General features: G+C 45.0%; 1 protein-coding gene across 1 annotated transcript in view; it reads right to left on the reverse strand.

The window, feature by feature from the left end:
• Positions 1-398: 398 nt before the first annotated feature.
• Positions 399-20,777, reverse strand: part of ahr1b (aryl hydrocarbon receptor 1b) — a gene marked incomplete at both ends in the record, with an annotated part of 49,196 nt that continues 28,817 nt past the window's right edge. The window contains 5 exons of the mRNA XM_080527677.1: positions 399-557; positions 10,076-11,741; positions 12,287-12,428; positions 14,018-14,127; positions 16,000-16,202. Coding sequence (XP_080383803.1) covers positions 399-557; positions 10,076-11,741; positions 12,287-12,428; positions 14,018-14,127; positions 16,000-16,202 — 2,280 coding nt within the window. The remainder of the gene's footprint in view (positions 558-10,075; positions 11,742-12,286; positions 12,429-14,017; positions 14,128-15,999; positions 16,203-20,777) is intronic.

The raw sequence follows: 20,777 nt of genomic DNA on the forward strand, positions 1-20,777 counted from the left end.
GACATTCCACATTGATTCCTGTTCTTTCATCACATTCATTATCCCTCTTATATGTACCAGGAATGAATAAACTGAAGTTGTAATAGTACCTTGAAGTACAGACTCAAATACTCACACTCTTGTTGATAGTGATTTGTGTTTTGTACGTTGACACATTGAGTAAAGAGGTCATTATACACCATGTATCATTCCAAGTGTTGTCACTGATGGGTTTGACTGACAGGAGTCTTTATGCTCAGAAAGAAAAGCAACAGAATTCACAGTGTAGGTGTAATGACTACTCTCAACTACACAGTACATGTTTACCACATGAGATGCATTTTGGAGAAGAACCCCCCCCCCCCCTCCACACACACACACACACACACACACACACACACACACACACACACACACACTCAGAGGTAGTATCCCGTGGTCTGTGGGTCGCAGAGGTTGGGTAGGGTGTCGGTGCAGGGGTGAGGACTGTCCATGGGTGTAGAGCCTTCCTCGTTAGGCAGGAGACCTCTCCCTGCGTAGGCCACACTGGTGTTGTTGAGGATGCAGCCATTTTCCAACTAGAAAAAAACAAAACAAACGAAGGGAAAAGACTAAATTAGTGTTGAGAGGCAAAACAGCATCGATCCTGAGACCTTGTAGACTTTGTGTTACTTGATAAGAGTTGAACTGCATCCTCAAATGAGAGTCCTGCATTGAGTTGGGTGTCCAAGGTTTCCCCCACGATTAACCTGCTAAATTAATTTGCGGGTAGACTTTGGGTATAGTACCCTGCGGGTTGGTTACAGTCCACATTTCATTCTGTATTGTGTCGTCAGAGCACAGTCTGAGAGAGACTGCTTGTTCTGTCTCTCTCCTATGAGAATGTTACTTGCTATGTTACATAACGTCATTATGACAACGACAATGTTACTTTCTCTTACAGGTCTGGTTTTGGGTTAAGTTCCCACGGTTTCGGATTGGGTTGTGGTACCACTGTGCCACAATGGCGGGTTTGTGAAAATGTACACGTGCTGCACCCTAACGCCGTGTGCATTGCGATGCGATATTGTCGCACGACAACATTCGATTCTCCATTCACACCCACACACTTCGGTGGTGTGAATTGAGAATCGAATGTTGTCGTGCGACAAAAACGCACGCCGTGTGCATTGGGCTTATCCCTAACCCTAACCCTACATCAAATAGAACCACATTTAACTCACTAACTGCCAAAGACTTCTAGAACACACACCACCTATAGTGCCAACAGCATGTTTGGATACTGGATTCTGATTGGCTAGCAACAGTGGTAAATACCCCAACAACCTTCAGTTCAGTTCCAACCGCATATCCAGTATCAATGCGCCTCCCAATCAATCTGATTAAGAACACCTTGGCTCAAAGGCAAGTGAATGTGGCCTAGCCTACAATGAAATTGTTGATCTTGTTTATTGGACTATATTCTGTGGCGGAAGGATATATGTATTCTGAAACAATTAATGATTGTAAATAAATGAATTTAATGTTACAACTGTGTATTTTTTAGATTATGTGGTAGCTTTTGTAGAAAAGCAATTTACCATTCGAGGGCAGGGGTTGTGGAGACATTTACCACTGTACAGGGTTTTCCACAATGAGAACAGATACTGTATGTTAGTAACTACATGTTAAATCCTCTAAACCTAGCACTCGAGTTGAGGCGGGATGAGGGGGGATGAGGGGGGGATGGCATCCCCCCTGAAATACAAATGGTAAAAATCATCCCCCTTCTAAAACTGCCATCCCCCCTTTCCATCCCTTATGTCATTTTATCAATGAACGTGGTGTTACTGCTAATTCAACATTTAGTTTTGTGCATATTGAGTAAAATACTGTGGGCGAGGGGGCACGCACACATGCAATGACATTTTTACCAAGTCACTGACACTGAAGTCACTGACGCTGTGGGGATGCTAAAATTGTCCCAATATGATAAAATCCACCATCCCCCCTGATTTTCTTTTACAACTTGAGTACTGTATGTCAGTAACTACATGTTAAATCCTCTCAACCCAACAATAGTCAATGCAGATAAGCAGGATAAAGGATGCGAAGAATTGCCATAAAAAACAAAAAACAAAAATAACAACAAACAGTAAAACAACACCGCTATGAGCTCTTTCTGTGTTGGTGTGACCACTGACCCGGACACATCAAGCAGGCCAGGCAGAGAACGCAGGGCAGCAGATGTTTAGTGGGCTAGGGTTAACTGGGGCCATGCAGTCATCAGAAGAGAGAGAAACACAGATGAACACAGCCAGGATAGAGTGACGCCTTCTCCAGAACTCAACCACAAGGGCTGACTGGAACTGCACAGTATCTAAAAAGAGGGTGGGTTCTTCTTCTCAACCTGGACCAATGTGTGTGTGTCCACTATACATGTATCATGAATCATTCAAAACAAGATGGCTTCTTTAGTTCACACACATTACATTATTATTTTTTTTAAGACCACACAACTGATATGTCTTCATAGGGATAATCTACTACAGGTCCATTGATAATAATAATAATAATAATAATAACTTTATTTGTATAGCACTTTACATCAAAGTGCTTTACAATAGGAAGCAGCCAGCACAAATACAATAGGTAAAAAACAACACATTTTAAACAATATAAAAACAGCTATTGCAATTTAAAAAACACACAATTTCGCACCACAAATATAATAGGTAAAAACTAAACTATTTCAATTTAAAAACACATATAATTACAACAGCACAAATAAACAGCCTATGACATGTAGACAACAGAAAACAGGTGGGTCTTTAGCTTATTTTTAAACACTTTTACTGATTCTACATGTCTGATATCCAGTGGAAGACGGTTCCAGAGAGTTGGTGCCCGGAAGGAGAACGCACGCTCACCGATTGTCTTTTTTCTAACCCTAGGAATAATGAGCAGGGCAGAGCCTTGTGAGCGCAGAGCCCTTGAGGGCACATATGGGACGAGAAGGTCCTTTAAATAAGAAGGAGCAGTGCCATTTATAGCTTTGTATGTTAGCAGGAGCATCTTGAAATCCGCTCTAACATGGACAATGAAGGGAGGCCAGTACTGGTGAGATATGGTCGTATTTCTTAGACCCAGTCAAAATGCGAGCTGCAGCATTTTGGACCGTTTGTATACCATAGAAGCTCTTTTTTGGCAATCCCGACAAAAGGACATTACAATAATCTAATCTGGATGTCACAAAAGAATGGATCAGAACCTCAGCATCTTCAAAAGAAAGGATTGATCTAATCTTGGCAATTCTTCTGAGGTGAAAGAATGCTATTTTTATCACACCCTTTATGTGAGGGTCAAATGTGAGGCTCTGATCCAGAATGACACCAAGATTTTTAACCTTGTCCCTGCACTGGATGACACAATCATCCAAGGTCAAGACAAGACCATCACCTGGATGATTTAGTCTAGCTGGACCGAATCTTATCATTTCAGTCTTGTCTGAATTTAATAGCAGAAAGTTCGCTGATAACCAGCCCTTCACAGCAGCCAGACAGGTCTGAGACATTTCCTGCTGTTATAGGCATATATAGTTGTAAATCATCAGCATAACAATGAAAAGCAAGACCAAAAGAACGCAAGATCTGACCCAGTGGTGCTAAGTACAGTGAGAACAACAGAGGGCCCAGAACGGACCCCTGTGGGACTCCATACTTCACTGCCCGGGATGCAGACAATACGTTATTGTGTAGAACACATTGGGATCTATTTAACAGGTATGACTCTAGCCACTGGAATACTTGGCCTGAGATGCCAAACAGGTTCCTGAGCCTATCTAGTAATATGTGATGATCTATTCTACTGTGTCAAAAGCAGCGCTCAGGTCCAACAATAAAAGAACAGATGTTGAGCCTGAGTCGACCGTCAAAAGCAAGTCATTTACCACCTTAGTGAGTGCTGTTTCAGTAGAGTGGTTGGTGCGGAATGCCGACTGTAGTGGCTCAAACAGATTATTAGAAGACAGAAAATCTACAAGCTGTTTTGAAACCACTTTTTCAAAAACCTTAGATAAAAAAGCCAAATTCGAGACAGGTCTATAACTTGCCAGTGAGAGTGGATCTAGACCCGGTTTCTTTAATAGGGGTTTAACCACCGCAGATTTAAAACAGGCTGGGAAAACTCAATTTAAGAGAGATAGATTGAGGATAGCTAAGACATAGGCTCCTAGAGTTGACCAAAGATCCTTAATAACCCAGGCTGGTAGCGGATCCAGGGAGCAAGTTGTGGATCTAGAAGCCACGACCACCTTAGTCAGATCATCTAATGAGATGGACTCAAACTCAGAGAAAACATTTCCTGAATAAGGGGGCAAAATGGCACCAAAAACTAATCCCCCCATGGATGGCTGTGGTATCCTGGCTCTAATAGCCTCTACTCTGTCATCAAAAAAGTCAGAAAAATCATATGCTGACACTTCAGTACAGCTCTTTTTCTGATGGCCTTGTGTCAACCGAGCAACAGTGTTAAGTCTGGGATTGTGCTTATTTGTAGCTATCAGATTAGAATAGTAGGCTGCCTTCGCCGCATCCATCCCAGACTGATAGGTGATCAGATTTTCGTGCCACAGTTGATAATGCACCTCCAGCCTAGAGCCACGCCACTGGCGCTCAACTTTTCTGCAGTTCTTTTTGAGAATTAGTAACTCATCATTTAGCCAGGGTGTAGAGCTCTTTTGAGAAGCTTTACGGATCTTTGCTGGTGCCACTAAATCGAGCAGGCCCTGGAGAGCGCCATTAAAGTTATCAGTAAGATTGTCAACTGAACAGGTCTGGCTAAAAACCTGGTTTACAGTATCAGGCAATCTCAGACATAGATCACTTAAAGCTCTGGGGCTAATATAGCGACACAAGCGTGTTTCCTTAGTCCCTGGGTCTTTTAAATTCGGGAGTAAAGCATCAAACACAATCGCAAAGTGATCCAACATTGGCAGTTTACAGAATTCTATATCTGTCACAGATATTCCGCAACCTAGTACTACATCTAGTGTGTGCCCAAGCTGGTGTGTTGGTCCAGACACAAACTGTGTAAGATTAAAAGAATCAATGATGTTTAAGAAGTCATTCACTAAAGGCTTGTCAGGACAGCAGACATGAATGTTTATATCCCCCATAATCAAAATCGTGTCATAGTGAGGGATAAACCTGGATAGAAAGTCTACAAACTCAGAGATAAAGTTCCCATTATATTTTAGTGGACGGTAGATCACAGCAAACAGGAAATCAGCTGGTTTGTTTATCGAAAAAAGCTGTAATTCAAAACTAGTAAAAGCAGCACCATTTAGTATCTGTTTGCATTTAAAGCCATCATTAAACAAAGAGGCCACGCCCCCCCCCCCCCCCCCCCCCCCCCTTTCCAGTCAGTCTGGGAGTGCTGAAGAAACTGGTGTCGGGAGGGCAGAGATTTGTCAGGGGCGCTAATTCACCCTCATTCAACCAAGTCTCGGTTAAAAACATAAAATCCAAGGCATGGGAGTGTGATGTGAGAGTGTACATGCAGACCTACTGACTAGGGTTTGTTCAACATGTCTCTGGAGCAACACACATTCAAAATCATACCCTAAACCTTGTTTTAGCTCCTAGAATTGATATTTTGAATTTAACTGTTTAACTTGAATAGAAATTCTCTGGCCCTCCCATCCCTGAAACTACATTTTTTTTTCATTAACACTAGAACAGCCGTGCCTTTTTTACCTACTAAATGATCCCCTCTTGACAATGCTCAAGCTGCTATTTACACTCAACGACCACTAGTTTGCCGCTTGTAAATTAGCCTGCTTCCTACACAAAAAAACAGCAAAATAGCTTATCCTGATGTGATTTTGAAAATGTAAGGATAATGGGTGGTAGAACGCACATATGTTTAGGAAAAGTCATGAAAGGAGGGTCCTGAAATTTGATCGAGTGCAAAGATATAACACTTTTCTTTACTCACATGGCTATCATGGCTGTTCTAGTGTTAATGCTAAACTACCCAAAGGTTCACTGATAACCTCCCAGCCTCTATCCTCCCAGTCTCTAACCTCCCAGCCTCCCAGCCTCTAACCTCCCAGCCTCTAACCTCCCAGCCTCTAATCTCCCAGCCTCTAACCTCCCAGCCTCTAAACTCCCAGCCTCTAATCTCCCAGCCTCTAACCTCCCAGCCTCTAACCTCCCAACCTCTAACCTCCCAGCCTCTATCCTCCCAGCCTCTAACCTCCCAACCTCCCAGCCTCTAACCTCCCAACCTCCCAGCCTCTAACCTCCCAGCCTCTAACCTCCCAGCCTCTAACCTCCCAACCTCTAACCTCCCAGCCTCTATCCTCCCAGCCTCTAACCTCCCAACCTCCCAGCCTCTAACCTCCCAGCCTCTAACCTCCCAACCTCCCAGCCTCTAACCTCCCAACCTCCCAGCCTCTAACCTCCCAGCCTCTAACCTCCCAACCTCCCAGCCTCTAACCTCCCAGCCTCTAACCTCCCAACCTCCCAGCCTCTAACCTCCCAGCCTCTAACCTACCAGCCTTTATCCTCCCAACCTCTAACCTCCCAGCCTCTATCCTCCCAGCCTCCCAGCCTCTAACCTCCCAGCCTCTAACCTCCCAGTCTCTAACCTCCCAGCCTCTGTCCATTTGCACTCTCAGCTGAGGGGGCCCCTAGACCCCTGCCTAGAAAAATACTGTGACAGACGGACTTAACACTTTACTAAGAAACGCTCTGGATACTGTTGCCCCTCTCAAGAGTAAAGGAATCTGCCAGAAGAAGCTTGCGCCCTGGTATACTCAAGAAAGTGTCTAAAGCAGGCATTGCCACGCCACTAAACTCAAGGTCTTCCATCTTGCCTGGAAAGATAATCTACCTCAATATAAATAAGCCCTAAACGTACCTCTCTAAATGGATTGATGAAACTGAACTAACTAAAAGTCAGTCCTAGTAAAATACTCTCTCATTTTAGCTGTGCTGATATCATGAATTTCTTTATTGACAACATTGACATGAGAATGAGAATGACATAAAATCACTGTGTCCTCTGAACCCAATTCCCACACCACATTGATAGCACAGGACTATGAGGCTCAAAGATCACCTGTGGCTCTTGAATCTCTATCACCTATTTCTCTTGGCACATTATCTACATTGATTTATTGTGCTAAATCGTCTACCTGCATCCTAGACCCTTTGCATACAAAACGTTTCAACTTTCTAGTCCTTGCAGACTCAATCCTGTATTCCCAAACCACTGATAGTGGCTGTAATCAAGCCCTTGTTGGAAAAAAACAATCTTGACTGAGATATTTAAAAAAAAGATAGGTCTATTTCCAACCTAACATTTTTGTCTAATATATTGGTGAAAGTGGTCAGCTCACTGATTTCCTTAACACTAATAATATCCATGAGAGCAGTGGTGTGCCGTCAGGGCCAGCAAGGCCTTCTCTGCTGGCCTAAACATCATCAGAATATACATTTTATTTTAATATATTTTTTCCACAAATATGTATTAATGATTCCCCATAGTCTATTCTCTTCATTTCATAGCTTTCCTCTTGGTTGCGCTGCTTCCAGTCTCCGATTGAGATTTGGAGGGCTGGCCTTTATGTTAGAGCTTTTATCCAATCAAAATGTGTTGCTAGGGGGCTAAAAAATCTGCCCGCCTGCACGATAAACGGTGCCGCAAATACGACCTGTAACTTAACGTTGGAACGAGAAAACCTGTGGCGTACCTAGTAAACCTACGTAGATGCGAGCAAAAGCAACAACGGCGCCTGCTGTAAGGCTCAATGATGTCAGCACCCAGCACATCTTTTGATTGGATACGCACTATTGATACGCACTATTGATATTCACTATTGAGATGCGTAACTATGCCGGTAGATGTGAAACTTTTGAAAGTGCGCAGGGAAACGGAGCTCCACAACGAAAGCTTTCGTTGACTGATCGATAATACTGATCGATTGTGTCCTGTTTTTGGGTAAACAATAACTTTCATTTAGGGGACACGATAAAAGCGCCGAGTCCACAAACAGAGGAAACTACGTTGAGCTTCTTTCTTTTCTGGCTGAAAACAACCCAGATTTACATTACCACCTGTCCACAAACAAAGTGTTTACTGGGACGTCAGGCAAAATACAAAACGACCTGATTTTTGCTATTGCTGAAGTGATGGGAGAAGAGATCAAAATGGAGATTAAAAAGGCACCCTTTGTCGCTATTATGGTGGACGAGACAACAGACGTGGGTAATGTAGCGATCTTAAAGATGTTAGTTTAACACTCTTCATTGTAAATGCGGATTTATTGATTAAAAATGCTTCGGAAATATTAATATAACTCTGTTGTACTTGTCTGACTATGTTAAGGTGATGCAACGCCCGGTTATACTGTGTTTCTGTCTAGTTTCTAGAGCCATGGCGTCATAACGATGGTATTAAGAGGTAGAATAATTCAGGTAGGAATGTGTCGGACATCACTGAAGGCCTAGGTGTGAAATGCACCGCCCACCACTGCATGAGAGCCACCAATCAGGTTTTAGGCCAAAACACAGCACAAAGAATGCATTATCAAATGATTTAACACTAGAACAGCCATGAGGCCTGTGAGTAAAAGAAATGTTATATCTTTGCACTCTTTCAGGACCCTCCTTTCATGACTTTTCCTAGATATGTGCGTTCTACCACCCAGTATCCTTACATTTTCAAAACCACAGGAATATTACATATTAGCTTCAGGATAAGCTAATATAAAGCTATTTTGCAGATTTTCTGTGTAGGAAGCAGGCTAATTTACAAGCGGCCAACTAATGGTCATTGTGTGTAAATAGCAGCTTGAGCATTGTAAAGACTATGGTCATTTGACCATCCGAGGCGGCTCTTTTAGTAGGTAAAAAAGGCACCCTGTTCTAGTGTTAATGACCTACTACTGGCCTCTGTCCTCTATCTCAGATACAGTGGATTACCAAATGACATAACAGAGACTGGAGAAACTTACAAACTTACACGGAGAAACTAAGAGCCAGGTTCACATGGGGATGCCAGTCTACAGACTAGACTACTGGACTTCAAAAAACCCCAGAGAGGCCTCCCTTCTATCAGCAACAGTTACCCAACCATGGGTTAGGAGAATTAGAATAGATATAGAACCAGGATTTAAATTAAATGCTGCTTATTTTATTATATACTGCTTAAGATATTGTTGACCCTATTGTGTTGTAATGCTCACGAGTCAAATATAGCTTGTCAGTACAGATAACCCCGTAAGAGACCTACTTTACTACATTCATAGAGTCTCAGCTGCAGTGAGCTTGCTCTCCTCTCTTTAATAGACAATGCATGTCTGTTCACATCACCATAGTTTAGATGGAACGATAGAGCAGCCTACACTGGCCTGTGGCCCCATTTCACATGCTCTACTGCTCTACTGAAAGAAATGATGGAAATGAAATAATGCAAACCATTCTAGTCTTCCCCACAGCCCTCTGATTTCAGGTTATCAAAGAGGGACAGAACAGTCACCTCATGGCTGAATGCGTGCTATCCATGATGATGATGATGATGATGGCTAGTAGGTAGTTTGCCATCAAATGGAACGACACTCTTCTACACCTGAACACTTACCGACAAAACACGACCACTTAAAATTCGAGGGTTCTCACACCTTCTGAAACATCCAATTCAAGCACCTTTCAAGGACTTTCAAGACTCAATTCCCTCAAATTCAAGGACCCAACACGGCATAGTTTGAGACAGACCTAGATGAGAATTTATATAATAGGAACTATCCGCTCACAGACAACAATTAAAAAGAGATGCTTGAATGTGTGAACACTAGATGGTCTCTTGCCTTCTCTACCACAGCACAGCAAAACAATATATTGTGAAATATGTGTAAAGTTAAGCAATACAGAGACTTATTTACTAGTTGACGAGCTAAGTAAAACATTTTAGAGAGAGAGAGAGGGGAAGCACTTTCAGTGACCCATGTCTATTTTCAAAAACTTTTAAGACTTTGATTTTTTTCCCCCTCAAATTCAAAAACTTTCAAGGATTTCAAGGACCCGTGGGAACCCTGTTCATTGTTGCGTACCTTGCTGCAAGTGGCATCTGGGGAGGCTGATGTGTCGGACATGCCGTAGGCATCCAGGGGAGGCATGGTGCTCTGTGGCTGGGAGAGGCCCATGATCTGCTCTAGGGAGGAGTTGTGAGAGGCGTACTGAGGGAAGCCTTTGGACTGGCCCTGGGGCTGCTGCTGCTGCTGTCTCTGATAGCCCAGTGGGTAGGAGGGGGGGGCAGCAGTCACCACTCCTTGGTACTGACCCACATCTCCTACGCTAACGCGATTCATGGCGACGCCCGCATTTGGCGTGTCGGCCGTACTGTAATCCACGTGGGCGACCCTCCTGCCAGTCTGTGAGACTGAGAGGGCGGCAGAATGGCCGTTGAGGCAGACTCCGTTCGCTGTCACTCCCGTCTGGTCCTGGTAGCTGCAACCCTGCCACTGGAGGGCGCTGCTGTGACTGTGCGCCCCGTTGAGGGTGGAGTTACTACTATCACCTCTCTGCTTGAAATGGCACTGAGACTGGAGCTGGTCCAGGACCTGGCTCTGCTGCTGCCACTGCTGCTGCTCTAGCTGCTGCTGTTGATGGTGGTGCTGCTGAGGGTGCTGAGGGTTCTGGTGGTGGTGTTTGTGCGGCCCCAACTGAGAGGCCTTACCGTTGAGCAAAGGCTGTTTCTGCTGCTGCTGCTGGCGGCAGTGATTGTCCAGGTCAATCTTGGATCCCCAGTGGCCGTTGTGGACCCCGGTCAACATGTCTGACTGGTTAGGTGTGGGGACCTCCTCAGCCTGAGAACGAGGGGGCCAGGAGTCCGCTTTCCTGTGATGACCGGTCAGTGCCGCGTCGAGGTGCTGCTGCATCTGTTGGGAGAGCTGCACGATGGGCGGATGCTTGAGCGGCCTCTGGCCGGGTACCTGAGGGGGGACAGTAGGTTGGGGGGGTACGGGGGGGAGGTTGGCCTGGGAGTGGGGGTCAGGAGCAAAGGCGGGAGGGTGTGGCGGTGGCGGGGGTACAGAAACACAGCTACTACCCCCTTGGCCCTCCTCTGCTGTCCTGCTCTCTAGAGAGTCGTGAATGTAAGAGAGGATCTCGTTGTTGGTGAGCAGGTCGTTGAGGGAGGGGATGTAGTCCGGGTCCATCATCTCCACGCGGATCATGCGCTCGTCCAGCAGGAGGAGCTCCAGGTCCTCGGCGTTGAGTCCCAGGTTCTCCAGGGCGCTGAAGAGCTCACTGTTGGAGCACGTCTCGTCACCCTCCAGGGACAGGGAGTCCAGCGTGGCCAGGAGAGGGTCAACACTGCCGGATAGCTCGTCGCTTTTGGAGTCAGCCACACCGTTGGGCACGGCGTCCCAGCTCTGGCGTCCCAGACCGGCGGTGGAACTACCGCTATCCCCCTGCTGCTCGCTGAACAGACTACTGTGGAAGGACATCTTGGGCTCGACGGCGGGCTGGCACACGTACACGGACTCGTCCTGCCTCATCAGCGCCCCCAGCAGGGAGCTGGGGTCCAGGTTGTTGTCCTTGGAGTTTTTGTCTAGTTTTCCCTTTTTGGGCTTGCTGCTCTTGCCTTTGCTCTGGACGGAGTCTGAGAAGCCGTGTATAGGGTAGCTGGACTGGTAGAGCAGGGCCTCCCCCGTGGCGAAGGTGAAGGGCAGGTGCATGGAACGCTTTCTCAAGTGCTCTCCTCCCTCTTCCTCACTAGAAACAGAAGTGACATTAATAATAATAATAATAATAATAATAATAATAATAATACATTGGACTTATATAGCGCTTTTCTAGACACTCAAAGACGCTTTACAAACTGAAAAGATCGAGTAGTAAAAGAAATTTAAAAAAGAAATTAAAAAAAAAGTATAGGGGTCTAATTAATGTTTAGATGACTAAATCTAAATCTAAGTGTCTTTGTAGGACAATCTACTCTGTATACTGCAAGTATATCTAGATTTCGGGCAGAGATGCGGCGAACAAGCAACGCCAGCGTCCTCTCTCGACCAGCATTAAGTAACATTAAGTTGCCCCGATACCTGTGTAAGTGTAATAACACTGTAATTACTCTAGTAACAACATTGTGAGAATGCTATTCCACTACGTATGGACTCGAACTCTGTACTGTATACAGTAGAACGCAATATACGATTAACCCCAGGAAAATCCATTACCGGTATACAGTATATACTTAAAGGGAACAATAATATTCAGTTATGTATTAAGTTATGGCCTGGCGGTAATAGTGTACTTACACCAGGGGCCTCTGGGTGGCGATGATGTAGTCAGACTTGCCGTTCTTGTACACGAGCCTGGCGTTGGCCTGGACCCACTTCCAGCGGTTCTCCTTGGTGAGTAGTCTGAAGACCGTCAGCCCGCTCTCTCCCGTCTTGATCACTGGAATCACATGACACAGAGGACGTTCTAGAACTCAATCACATGACACAGAGGACGTTCTAGAACTCAATCACATGACACAGAGGACGTTCTAGAACTGAGCACATGGAATCACATGACACAGAGGACGTTCTAGAACTGAATCACATGACACAGAGGACGTTCTAGAACTGAATCACATGACACAGAGGACGTTCTAGAACTGAATCACATGACACAGAGGACGTTCTAGAACTGAGCACATGGACAATGGACCTATCGCTAAGCCACGCCCCCTTTGAGAACTCGGACAAACAAACAACGCTTCACTGACAGTGACTGACTGACCGACTGTGACTCACTGAATGACATTCAATGACTTACAATGGCGGGAGTTGGTTCCAAATATTTTAAGTAATTGAGATGTTAAAAAGGGGGATAGTTGGTGAGTTCGTTATGAGCTGTTTTTTCTTCCACGTTTCTCTACAATGTTAATGAATGAAAATGCACTGCTGCCACTGCTCTCATTGTGTCTGTCTCACCCATGATCCAACAGAGTCCTACAGAGCTTTCCAACAGTTCTCTGACAGTTTGCCCGTGAATTCCTTGTTCAGTTATGTCAACCTATGTCTGCACCGCACGCCTATACTTCCTCCCCAAGGCCCTGACACTAAAGCAGATTGTCAGATCTCTAGCTTTTCTTTGAGCTAACAATTGTACTTCTGCTTTTTTCGTGAGGCCGCCGCTTATAAGGGAGGATAGGCCTAGTGTAAAATGTAATATTCATGGACAATGGAAAGGCACAGTAAATATCGGTGCAGAATATCACTGCCCTATGGTGTCACCGCCTGCGTAACATCAGACAGACTGTACCAGAATGTTAACTAGTGTCAGCCACCAAGCACTGCGGTAATGATTGTTTTTAGAGTGTGGTGATGCTAATTGCTACTAGGATCCATGGTTGTGACTACAAGGTCATTTCAGTTCAGAGGCTAAGTAGGACACTGCTGCTGAACGATTGTTTCACTCTACAAACAAACAACAGAGGAGACAGACGGTTGATTATGTCTGCTACTGATAATGTCTCATGTAGAACAACCACCGCCTTCACATCAAGCTGCTCCTACACCAGTGTTATTTGGAATATTCTGTGATTCATGAAAATCAGTGGTGGGCTGTCAGGGGGGGGGTGCGCTTCAATGCAAACTTTTAATCACTTCCCGGGGTGCTATCGTCGAAAACGAACCCCTGTATGAACATGGGAAAGATAATCAGCCTTGAATGGACTCGATACGGTTCTCCTATCGAGATCGACAGACCGAGAAGCAAAGTTCGGGAAATAACTGACGCTTTCGTTTTTATGCAATGAATTTAATACACCCAGACGAGGTGACGCTTAGTGGGAGAGAGAGCCGTATAATAAAAATTGCAACGCCCGCTTATACTGCATTTCTGTCTAAATGTATAGTTTCTAGAGCCATGGCGTCATAACGATGGTATTAAGAGGTGGAATAATTCAGGTAGGACTGTGTAGGACATCACTGAAGGCCTAGGTGTGAAATGCACGGCCTGCCACTGATGAAAATGAACGTCATAGGAAACAGGCTTACTGCGGACGTGGTTCTCAGCACAGTAGAGCATATCAGCTGCATGGATAAACTGATACCCAGAGCCTCGAACCCGCAGCTCTGCCTCGGTGTAGCCCAGCACGATCTTCCCCCTGCAATGACAGGGAATCACAAAAAAATGTAATCATTAGTAAAGAATAATCAATAATACCAGAATGCAATGGACCTATCGCTAAGCCACGCCCCAAAATAGAAATTGTCCAATCATATCACAGCAAACGTCACTACAGGCAGAAAACTCGGACAAACAACTCGCTAATATCTGATGGTGAAAAGCTTCTAGACTAAATATTATTGTCATCTTTAAAAAAACATGTCTATTACTTGCTGTGGTAAATCAGAAATCAGAAATTTGCCAACTCCCGCCATTGTAAGTCGTTGAATGTCATTTAGTCACGGTCGGTCAGTCAGTCACTGTCAGTGAAGCGTTGTTTGTTTGTCCGAGTGTTCAAAGGGGGCGTGGCTTAGTGATAGGTTCATTATACTAGGGGGCGTGGCTTAGTGATAGGTTCGTTATACTAGGGGGCGTGGATTAGCGATAGCTCCATAACGAGTACAAGGCAGTGAAAATAGTTTGTACACTCGTCAAACCATCCGACTGTATGGTGAACACACACAGATGAAGAACACATGCCCTTAGGGGTGTCATGCACCGATTCTTTTGTAGGCTATGTGAGGTCGGACAGAGGGGGCCGTAGAGTTGAGCCCCTCTCCGGAAGTCGACATTTTTACTTTTAGAATTTTTTGAACACCTGAAACAGAACACCTGCAGAGCCGTAATCATTATGTATAATTCTATGTCAAAGATAGCTAGCTGGCTATAGCCAACTTCATGAATGATTGCTAGCTTTTTTTTTTTAAATTGCTGCCATCTGCCATCATCAGTTTTGCATGCTTACGCAAAAGGACCTATTGGGAGCTGAAGGGTTGAGCAGAAGAGGTCATAGGTCAACATACGAGTTTGGTCCCCCCCGCAGCCATTTAAAGTAAATAAAGGCGGCCTAGAATATAGAATCGGAGCTCAGTGATTCTGACTTTGGTATATTTGAATACTATTGCTCTGTTTGACATAGTGTGCGTGTGACAAACTAGCAAACTTTTGGTATCAGAACACAGTCTCTTTGTCTGTGAGTGTGAAGTCATATGCAGGTGTGCAGCAGGAACTAGAGACTGGGAGAGTTGACACATCAAGGTGTCACATCTGCATGTGACTTCATACCCTGCAAGAAATCAACATAAACAGTTCACTGTTCATTTGAAACCCAAAAACTTTCATGGTTATGTTCTAATGTTACGATGGCTGGTTATAACTGCAGGGTTCCTACAAGTTTCAACAAGTCAAATTGAAGACCTTTTTAGACCTTTTTATAGATCTCTTTGAATAAAATGTTAGACCTATTCGTGACACCATATGATAGCTTTTTGTCATCCTCAAGGTGATTAAATTAGGGATTTCACTGCCATACAGACAAAAAAAGATAATTAATATAAAATTAATATAAAATAAATAAGTCCCATAATTACTCAAAAGTAGTTGATTAACTTCTGCGTAAATAGATGTGGTTGGACTGATTTCCTTGAAGGATACACTAATCTCTTTTTAAAGACCTATCATCTCATTTTTAGACCGAATAACTGAACTTTAAGACCTTTTTAGCCCTTATAATTTGGATTGCTAGATTTTAGACTTTAAGGCTTTTTAAGACCAGCACGGGAACCCTGAACTGTGAATGCACAGGAGAATTGTCTACTGCTTTTCTACCTGTTTTTGTCTGCGCCTGTCTTGTCAATAAAAAACAGCAGACCCACTGTCTGATCCTTCATTATTGATCAAAGCCAAAATGTCAAATGGCTTTGAAGAGGACTTGAAGACAATTTAGTTGTATAATTAATTGAACACCAGAAAAGTCTTAAAACAGTCAAAATCTTTAGGAAAGCTTTAGGATAATATGAAGTGACAGTACTTGGCATCGCAGGCCATGGGAGTGAAGTCCAGTTTGTGCTTTGTCCTGAAGATCATGTTCTTGGTCCTGATCTCCAGGATGGAGGGGGGCTGGAGGGGCGTGGCGATGGCAAACAGAGCCAGCTGGGGGGGGACGTTGCATCCATCGTCCAGCCGGTGGTTCTGACCAAGAAGGAACTTCAGCCTGCCCTGGAGGCTCAGCGCCTGGGGAGAAAACATTTACATTTACATTTTGGGCATTTAGCAGACGCCTTATTCCAAAGCGACTTACAATCGATACATTTGACTAAGCGAGTGAATCATCAATCCACCAGTCGCAGCAGGAAGAGTAATCCAGCTCAGGCCCGGGGCCATTGGCAGTCTCCGTGATAGAAGGAAAAACGTTTTATTTTTATTTTTATATATAGACACTGGAGAACAGAGAAACAGTACAAGGGGGGCAGTAGAAGTCATAGGGGACACAGTAAAGGGGAAATGCGGGTGTCTCAGGAGACACAGTGCTGGGGGGTAGTGGATGTCTCAGGAGGAGCAGTTTAAGGTAAAACAAATATGTGACATGTACATGTGCTTACACTACAGATTGTAAGCTTTCAAATGATGTGTCATAAATTGAAATCGGAGAAACATTGAACACGACAAGCGCATTTGAATGTTGGTACACCTCACAACACTGAATGGGAGGACAAGCAGCACTTAGCGTTGACTGATTGGTTAGAATGAGCTCCTTGGCCAACCCTAATAATCGAGAGACTACCTTCCATTAAACTGTGTGATAGACCTCTCGATGCCTCTGCGACAATGATATCACGTGCGCTCCCCTCTCAAGCTTTGAGAGAGTGCTGTTTCAGTTCTCCCTGTCGCACGCAATCAGCATTACTTCCCGTTACCTCTGGGAAGAGAGAGCAGTCTTACTCAGTGGGTCTGCTGGTCCGATCAGGGCTTAAGACCACTCTGTAAACATCAGTCATAACCCTGAAGAGAACCCCCCCCCCCCCTTCCCATCAAACTGCGAATTAGAGTTACATGAGGCTTTGGCCTCTGCCCCCAAGCCCCTGAGCCCCTGAAGGAAGTTCCTAGTCTAGAGTATCCATGCTGCCTCCATCACATTCGACGTGGGTACACCTTGCAAACAGGCTCATGCAGGTGGCACGGTTCGCTGGGTGAAAAGCGTATTTACAACCATGGTAACCCAACAATAATAATAATAATAATAATAATAATAATAATACATTAGACTTATATAACGCTTTTCTAGACACTCATTGAGTAGTAATAATAAAAAGACAAAAAAATTAAATAAAAGAAAGTATAGGGGCCTAATGAAGGTAGTGCTGGGGACACATGGGAAGGGGAGGGGGAGAGGGTTAACTGGTGAAGGCGAGCTTGAAGAGGTGGGTTTTGAGGGCCTATTTAAATGTTGGGAGGGTGTTGGCCTGTCTGATGTGGTTGGGGAGGGCGTTCCAGAGGGACGGGGCTGCGGCTGAAAAGGCCCTATCACCCCAGGTCCGGAGCTTGGTCCTGGTGGTCTTGAGGGTGATTTGGTCGTCAGACCTGAGGCAACGGGAGGGGGGTGTGGAGGGGGACGAGGTTGGCAAGGTAGGAGGGGGCCAGATTGTTGATGGCTTTGTAAGGGGTGAGTAGGATTTTTAATTGGATCCTGAATTTGACCGGGAGCCAGTGTAGGTTTTGGAGGACAGGGGTGATGTGGTCATGGTGGCGAGTGGAAGCTTGGAAGAACACGCTTCTCTGTGGCAGGACCCTCAGACAGCAGTAAACCATCACATCCTGTGATTAGTGTCACTGAGTTAGTGGTGGGCAGCATGGCCTGGCCCTGGGTAACTCAGGCCAGAGGGTAGCATGGCCTGGCCCTGGGTAACGCAGGCCAGAGGGACTTACAGGTTAATTGGCTTTGGGGTGATTATCGTAAGGTGCAGCAAGTGCTCCGTTGTGGTATTTTTGAGTCCACGCCTGTGAAAGCTGGGTTAAGAACATGCTTGTGTAAAGGCTGAACTTGAATAGAACACCAAGAACTACCAATGACCAGGATGGCCTTTTGAAAGTACATGCGGCAATCTGGGACATCAAACCGCCAAGCTCGGAGACGCAAGTGTCGTTGAGTTTGATTTATATGGCAGCGTCTCCTGCTTGGATACTGATAGGGCTGTGTCTGACTCAAGACAGGGAAGTCAACGACTTTTCGCGTACAATCTTTATCCAGATAACACTTCACATGAGCGCCACAGCATTCTTTTTCTTTAAATGTTTTATTCCAAACGATCAGCCAGGATAGTTGAATAAATGTTCATTCCACTCTCAAAGAAAGTTAAGGAGTATATGTGTTAGAAATCTCCTACCCTTTTTTTGTTGTCGTTGTTGCTTTTGTTGTTTTTGTTTTGTTTGTTGTTCTTTAAATTATCTATAAACCATACATGTAGCCTACATTTGAAAAAACATGTTAAAAATCAGTAGACAAAATTGTGGACACGATTGTATGAGTTGCTGAAACTTAAATAAAAACAATGTAAAAAATAAAAAATAAAAATCTAGACAACGACGATGAGCAAAATGCACATTTTCTATTTTTCTCTCTTATTGTTGCATGCTAGAGGGAAATTAGACTACACATTTCAGTACGGTATGTAGAGGCCATGACAGTGTAATATGAACATACTCAGTCAGTGACGATTGCTTGCAAGTAGGGAGGGGCAGTTCCCTTTGCCGCCTGGTAGGCGAGCACCAGGGTCTTGAATCTGATGCAAGCTGCTACGGGGAGCCAGTGAAGGGTGTGAAGGAGGACGGTGACATGTGAGAATTTGTGGAGATTGAACACCAGAGGGGTGGCAGCGTTGTGGATGGAGGTCTGATGGCGGAGCCAGTAGTCAACGCGGGAGATGGGTTAGGGTTAGGGTGTCTGGACCAAGACAGGACCAGCGCCCCGTCGGTGGAATGAGCCTCCCACTGCTGTCAGGACTACAGAGTTACGACTTCTGCCGTAGACTAAAACCCAAACATCTCTATAATATATTATTCAAAAACATGTTGTTCTATTTCAAAAAAAAATCTCTGTAGCCTACCTGCTACTCCAACAACAACAAAAGCTAATTTAAGAAACTGCTGTTGTAGTTTTATATCATTTCATACTGAGAATTGAGGTCTCTCTAGTACATACCGGGGAGTCTAGCACTGTAGAGGAAGGCCTTCCTTTACTGTAAGAGATGTGCCAAGAACCGAGGATTATGATTGGCCAAGCAGGAATAGTGACTTCATCAGGCAGGAAACTGCTATAAAGTGCTTTGCCCCTCTGATGGGAGGGGGCTTTTCGTCTGCTACTTTTTCTCTGAGCTCATGTATCTTTGCTTAATAAAAGGACTTTTGAGTCAATTCAATCTACTAAGAATCAATTAAATCCACAACACTGCAATATGATCCTTTTTTATCTGTACGATGATAAGCAGTGGTGAATGAGTCTCGATGGGTTTGAGTTGAGATGTTCCTCCACCTCCCTTTGTCCTCCACACCTCCCGCCAGGAACCTCTCCCTGTCTCTCTCCTCTTCTCCTCTGCCCTCCCCTTCCTATTTCTCCTCTCCTCCCCTATCCTCTGCTGTGAGTGACTAGGTGGTGCGCTGGCTCTCACAGCCCCTCTCCCCTCTCCCCTAGCGTTTGTTCGTTGATTCTGTCGGGTTGAGCAGCGATGTCAAGAATCTAGCCCTCGAATAGCAAGAGGATTACAAAAACAAAGCCATGGAAATTAGACTGAGCGAGGCCACCCCCCTGGCTTACTGCTCACGCAAATGACCTCCACGGAGTTAAGAAGCCCCCTACTCTCCACCCCCTAGCCCCCTGCCCCCTGTCCTGCCACCAGCCTCCTCTCACCCACCATCCTCACGCTCTACACAGCTCCTCAGGTACGCTGGGGGAGACACTGACCTAAGGAGGGGGGCAGAGACGAGGGGGTGAGGGAGGTGAGGGAGGTGAGGAGACACACATGCTTGGGGCTCACAGGACAGAGCAAGCTTTCAGCAAGCAAAGGCAGAGACCCCTTACTGTCTAGAGCGAATGACACATCTGTGCTACTGTATCACAGTCTACAGATAAATTAAGAAAATGAGGTCATTTTTGGGGAGTTAGTATATTTTGTTTGGTCGCCACATTTTCTTTGATGACAGCACATGGGTGTCGGGCTAAGATATTCACAGGGCATGCTTTGTATTTGTGTCGCTTCATGACGTAATGATTATTTTTTTTCCCCCTTTCAAACATTCTAAGGAATTCTGAGGAATGTTTGAGAGGGCTAAGAGGTGGAAGTGGCTGGTAACAAACTGGACGAGACATCTGCATGTTCCTCTGGACCTGGAGGAAGGAGTGTTCCTCTGGACCTGGAGTAAGGAGTGTTCCTCTGGACCTGGAGTAAGGAGTGTTCCTCTGGACCTGGAGTAAGGAGTGTTCCTCTGGACCTGGAGTAAGGAGTGAGGAGTAAGGAGTGTTCCTCTGGACCTGGAGTGAGGAGTGTTCCTCTGGACCTGGAGTAAGGAGTGTTCCTCTGGACCTGGAGTAAGGAGTGAGGAGGAAGGAGTGTTCCTCTGGACCTGGAGTAAGGAGTGTTCATTGCAATGCTTCACTTTGCTCAGTCTGCTGAAAACACTGAAATTATATTTCTCAGTCCTCCCCAAAAAATCTGAATGTGTGATCTGGAATCATTTATTTCAACTGTTTGACACATTTGACAGGTGACCTGATATTGGCTCAGGATTAACAGTGAAGCTGACAGAGATTGAACA

This window comes from Nansenia antarctica (genome assembly GCF_963989245.1).
Source record: "Nansenia antarctica genome assembly, chromosome: 3".
NCBI lineage: Eukaryota > Metazoa > Chordata > Actinopteri > Argentiniformes > Microstomatidae > Nansenia > Nansenia antarctica.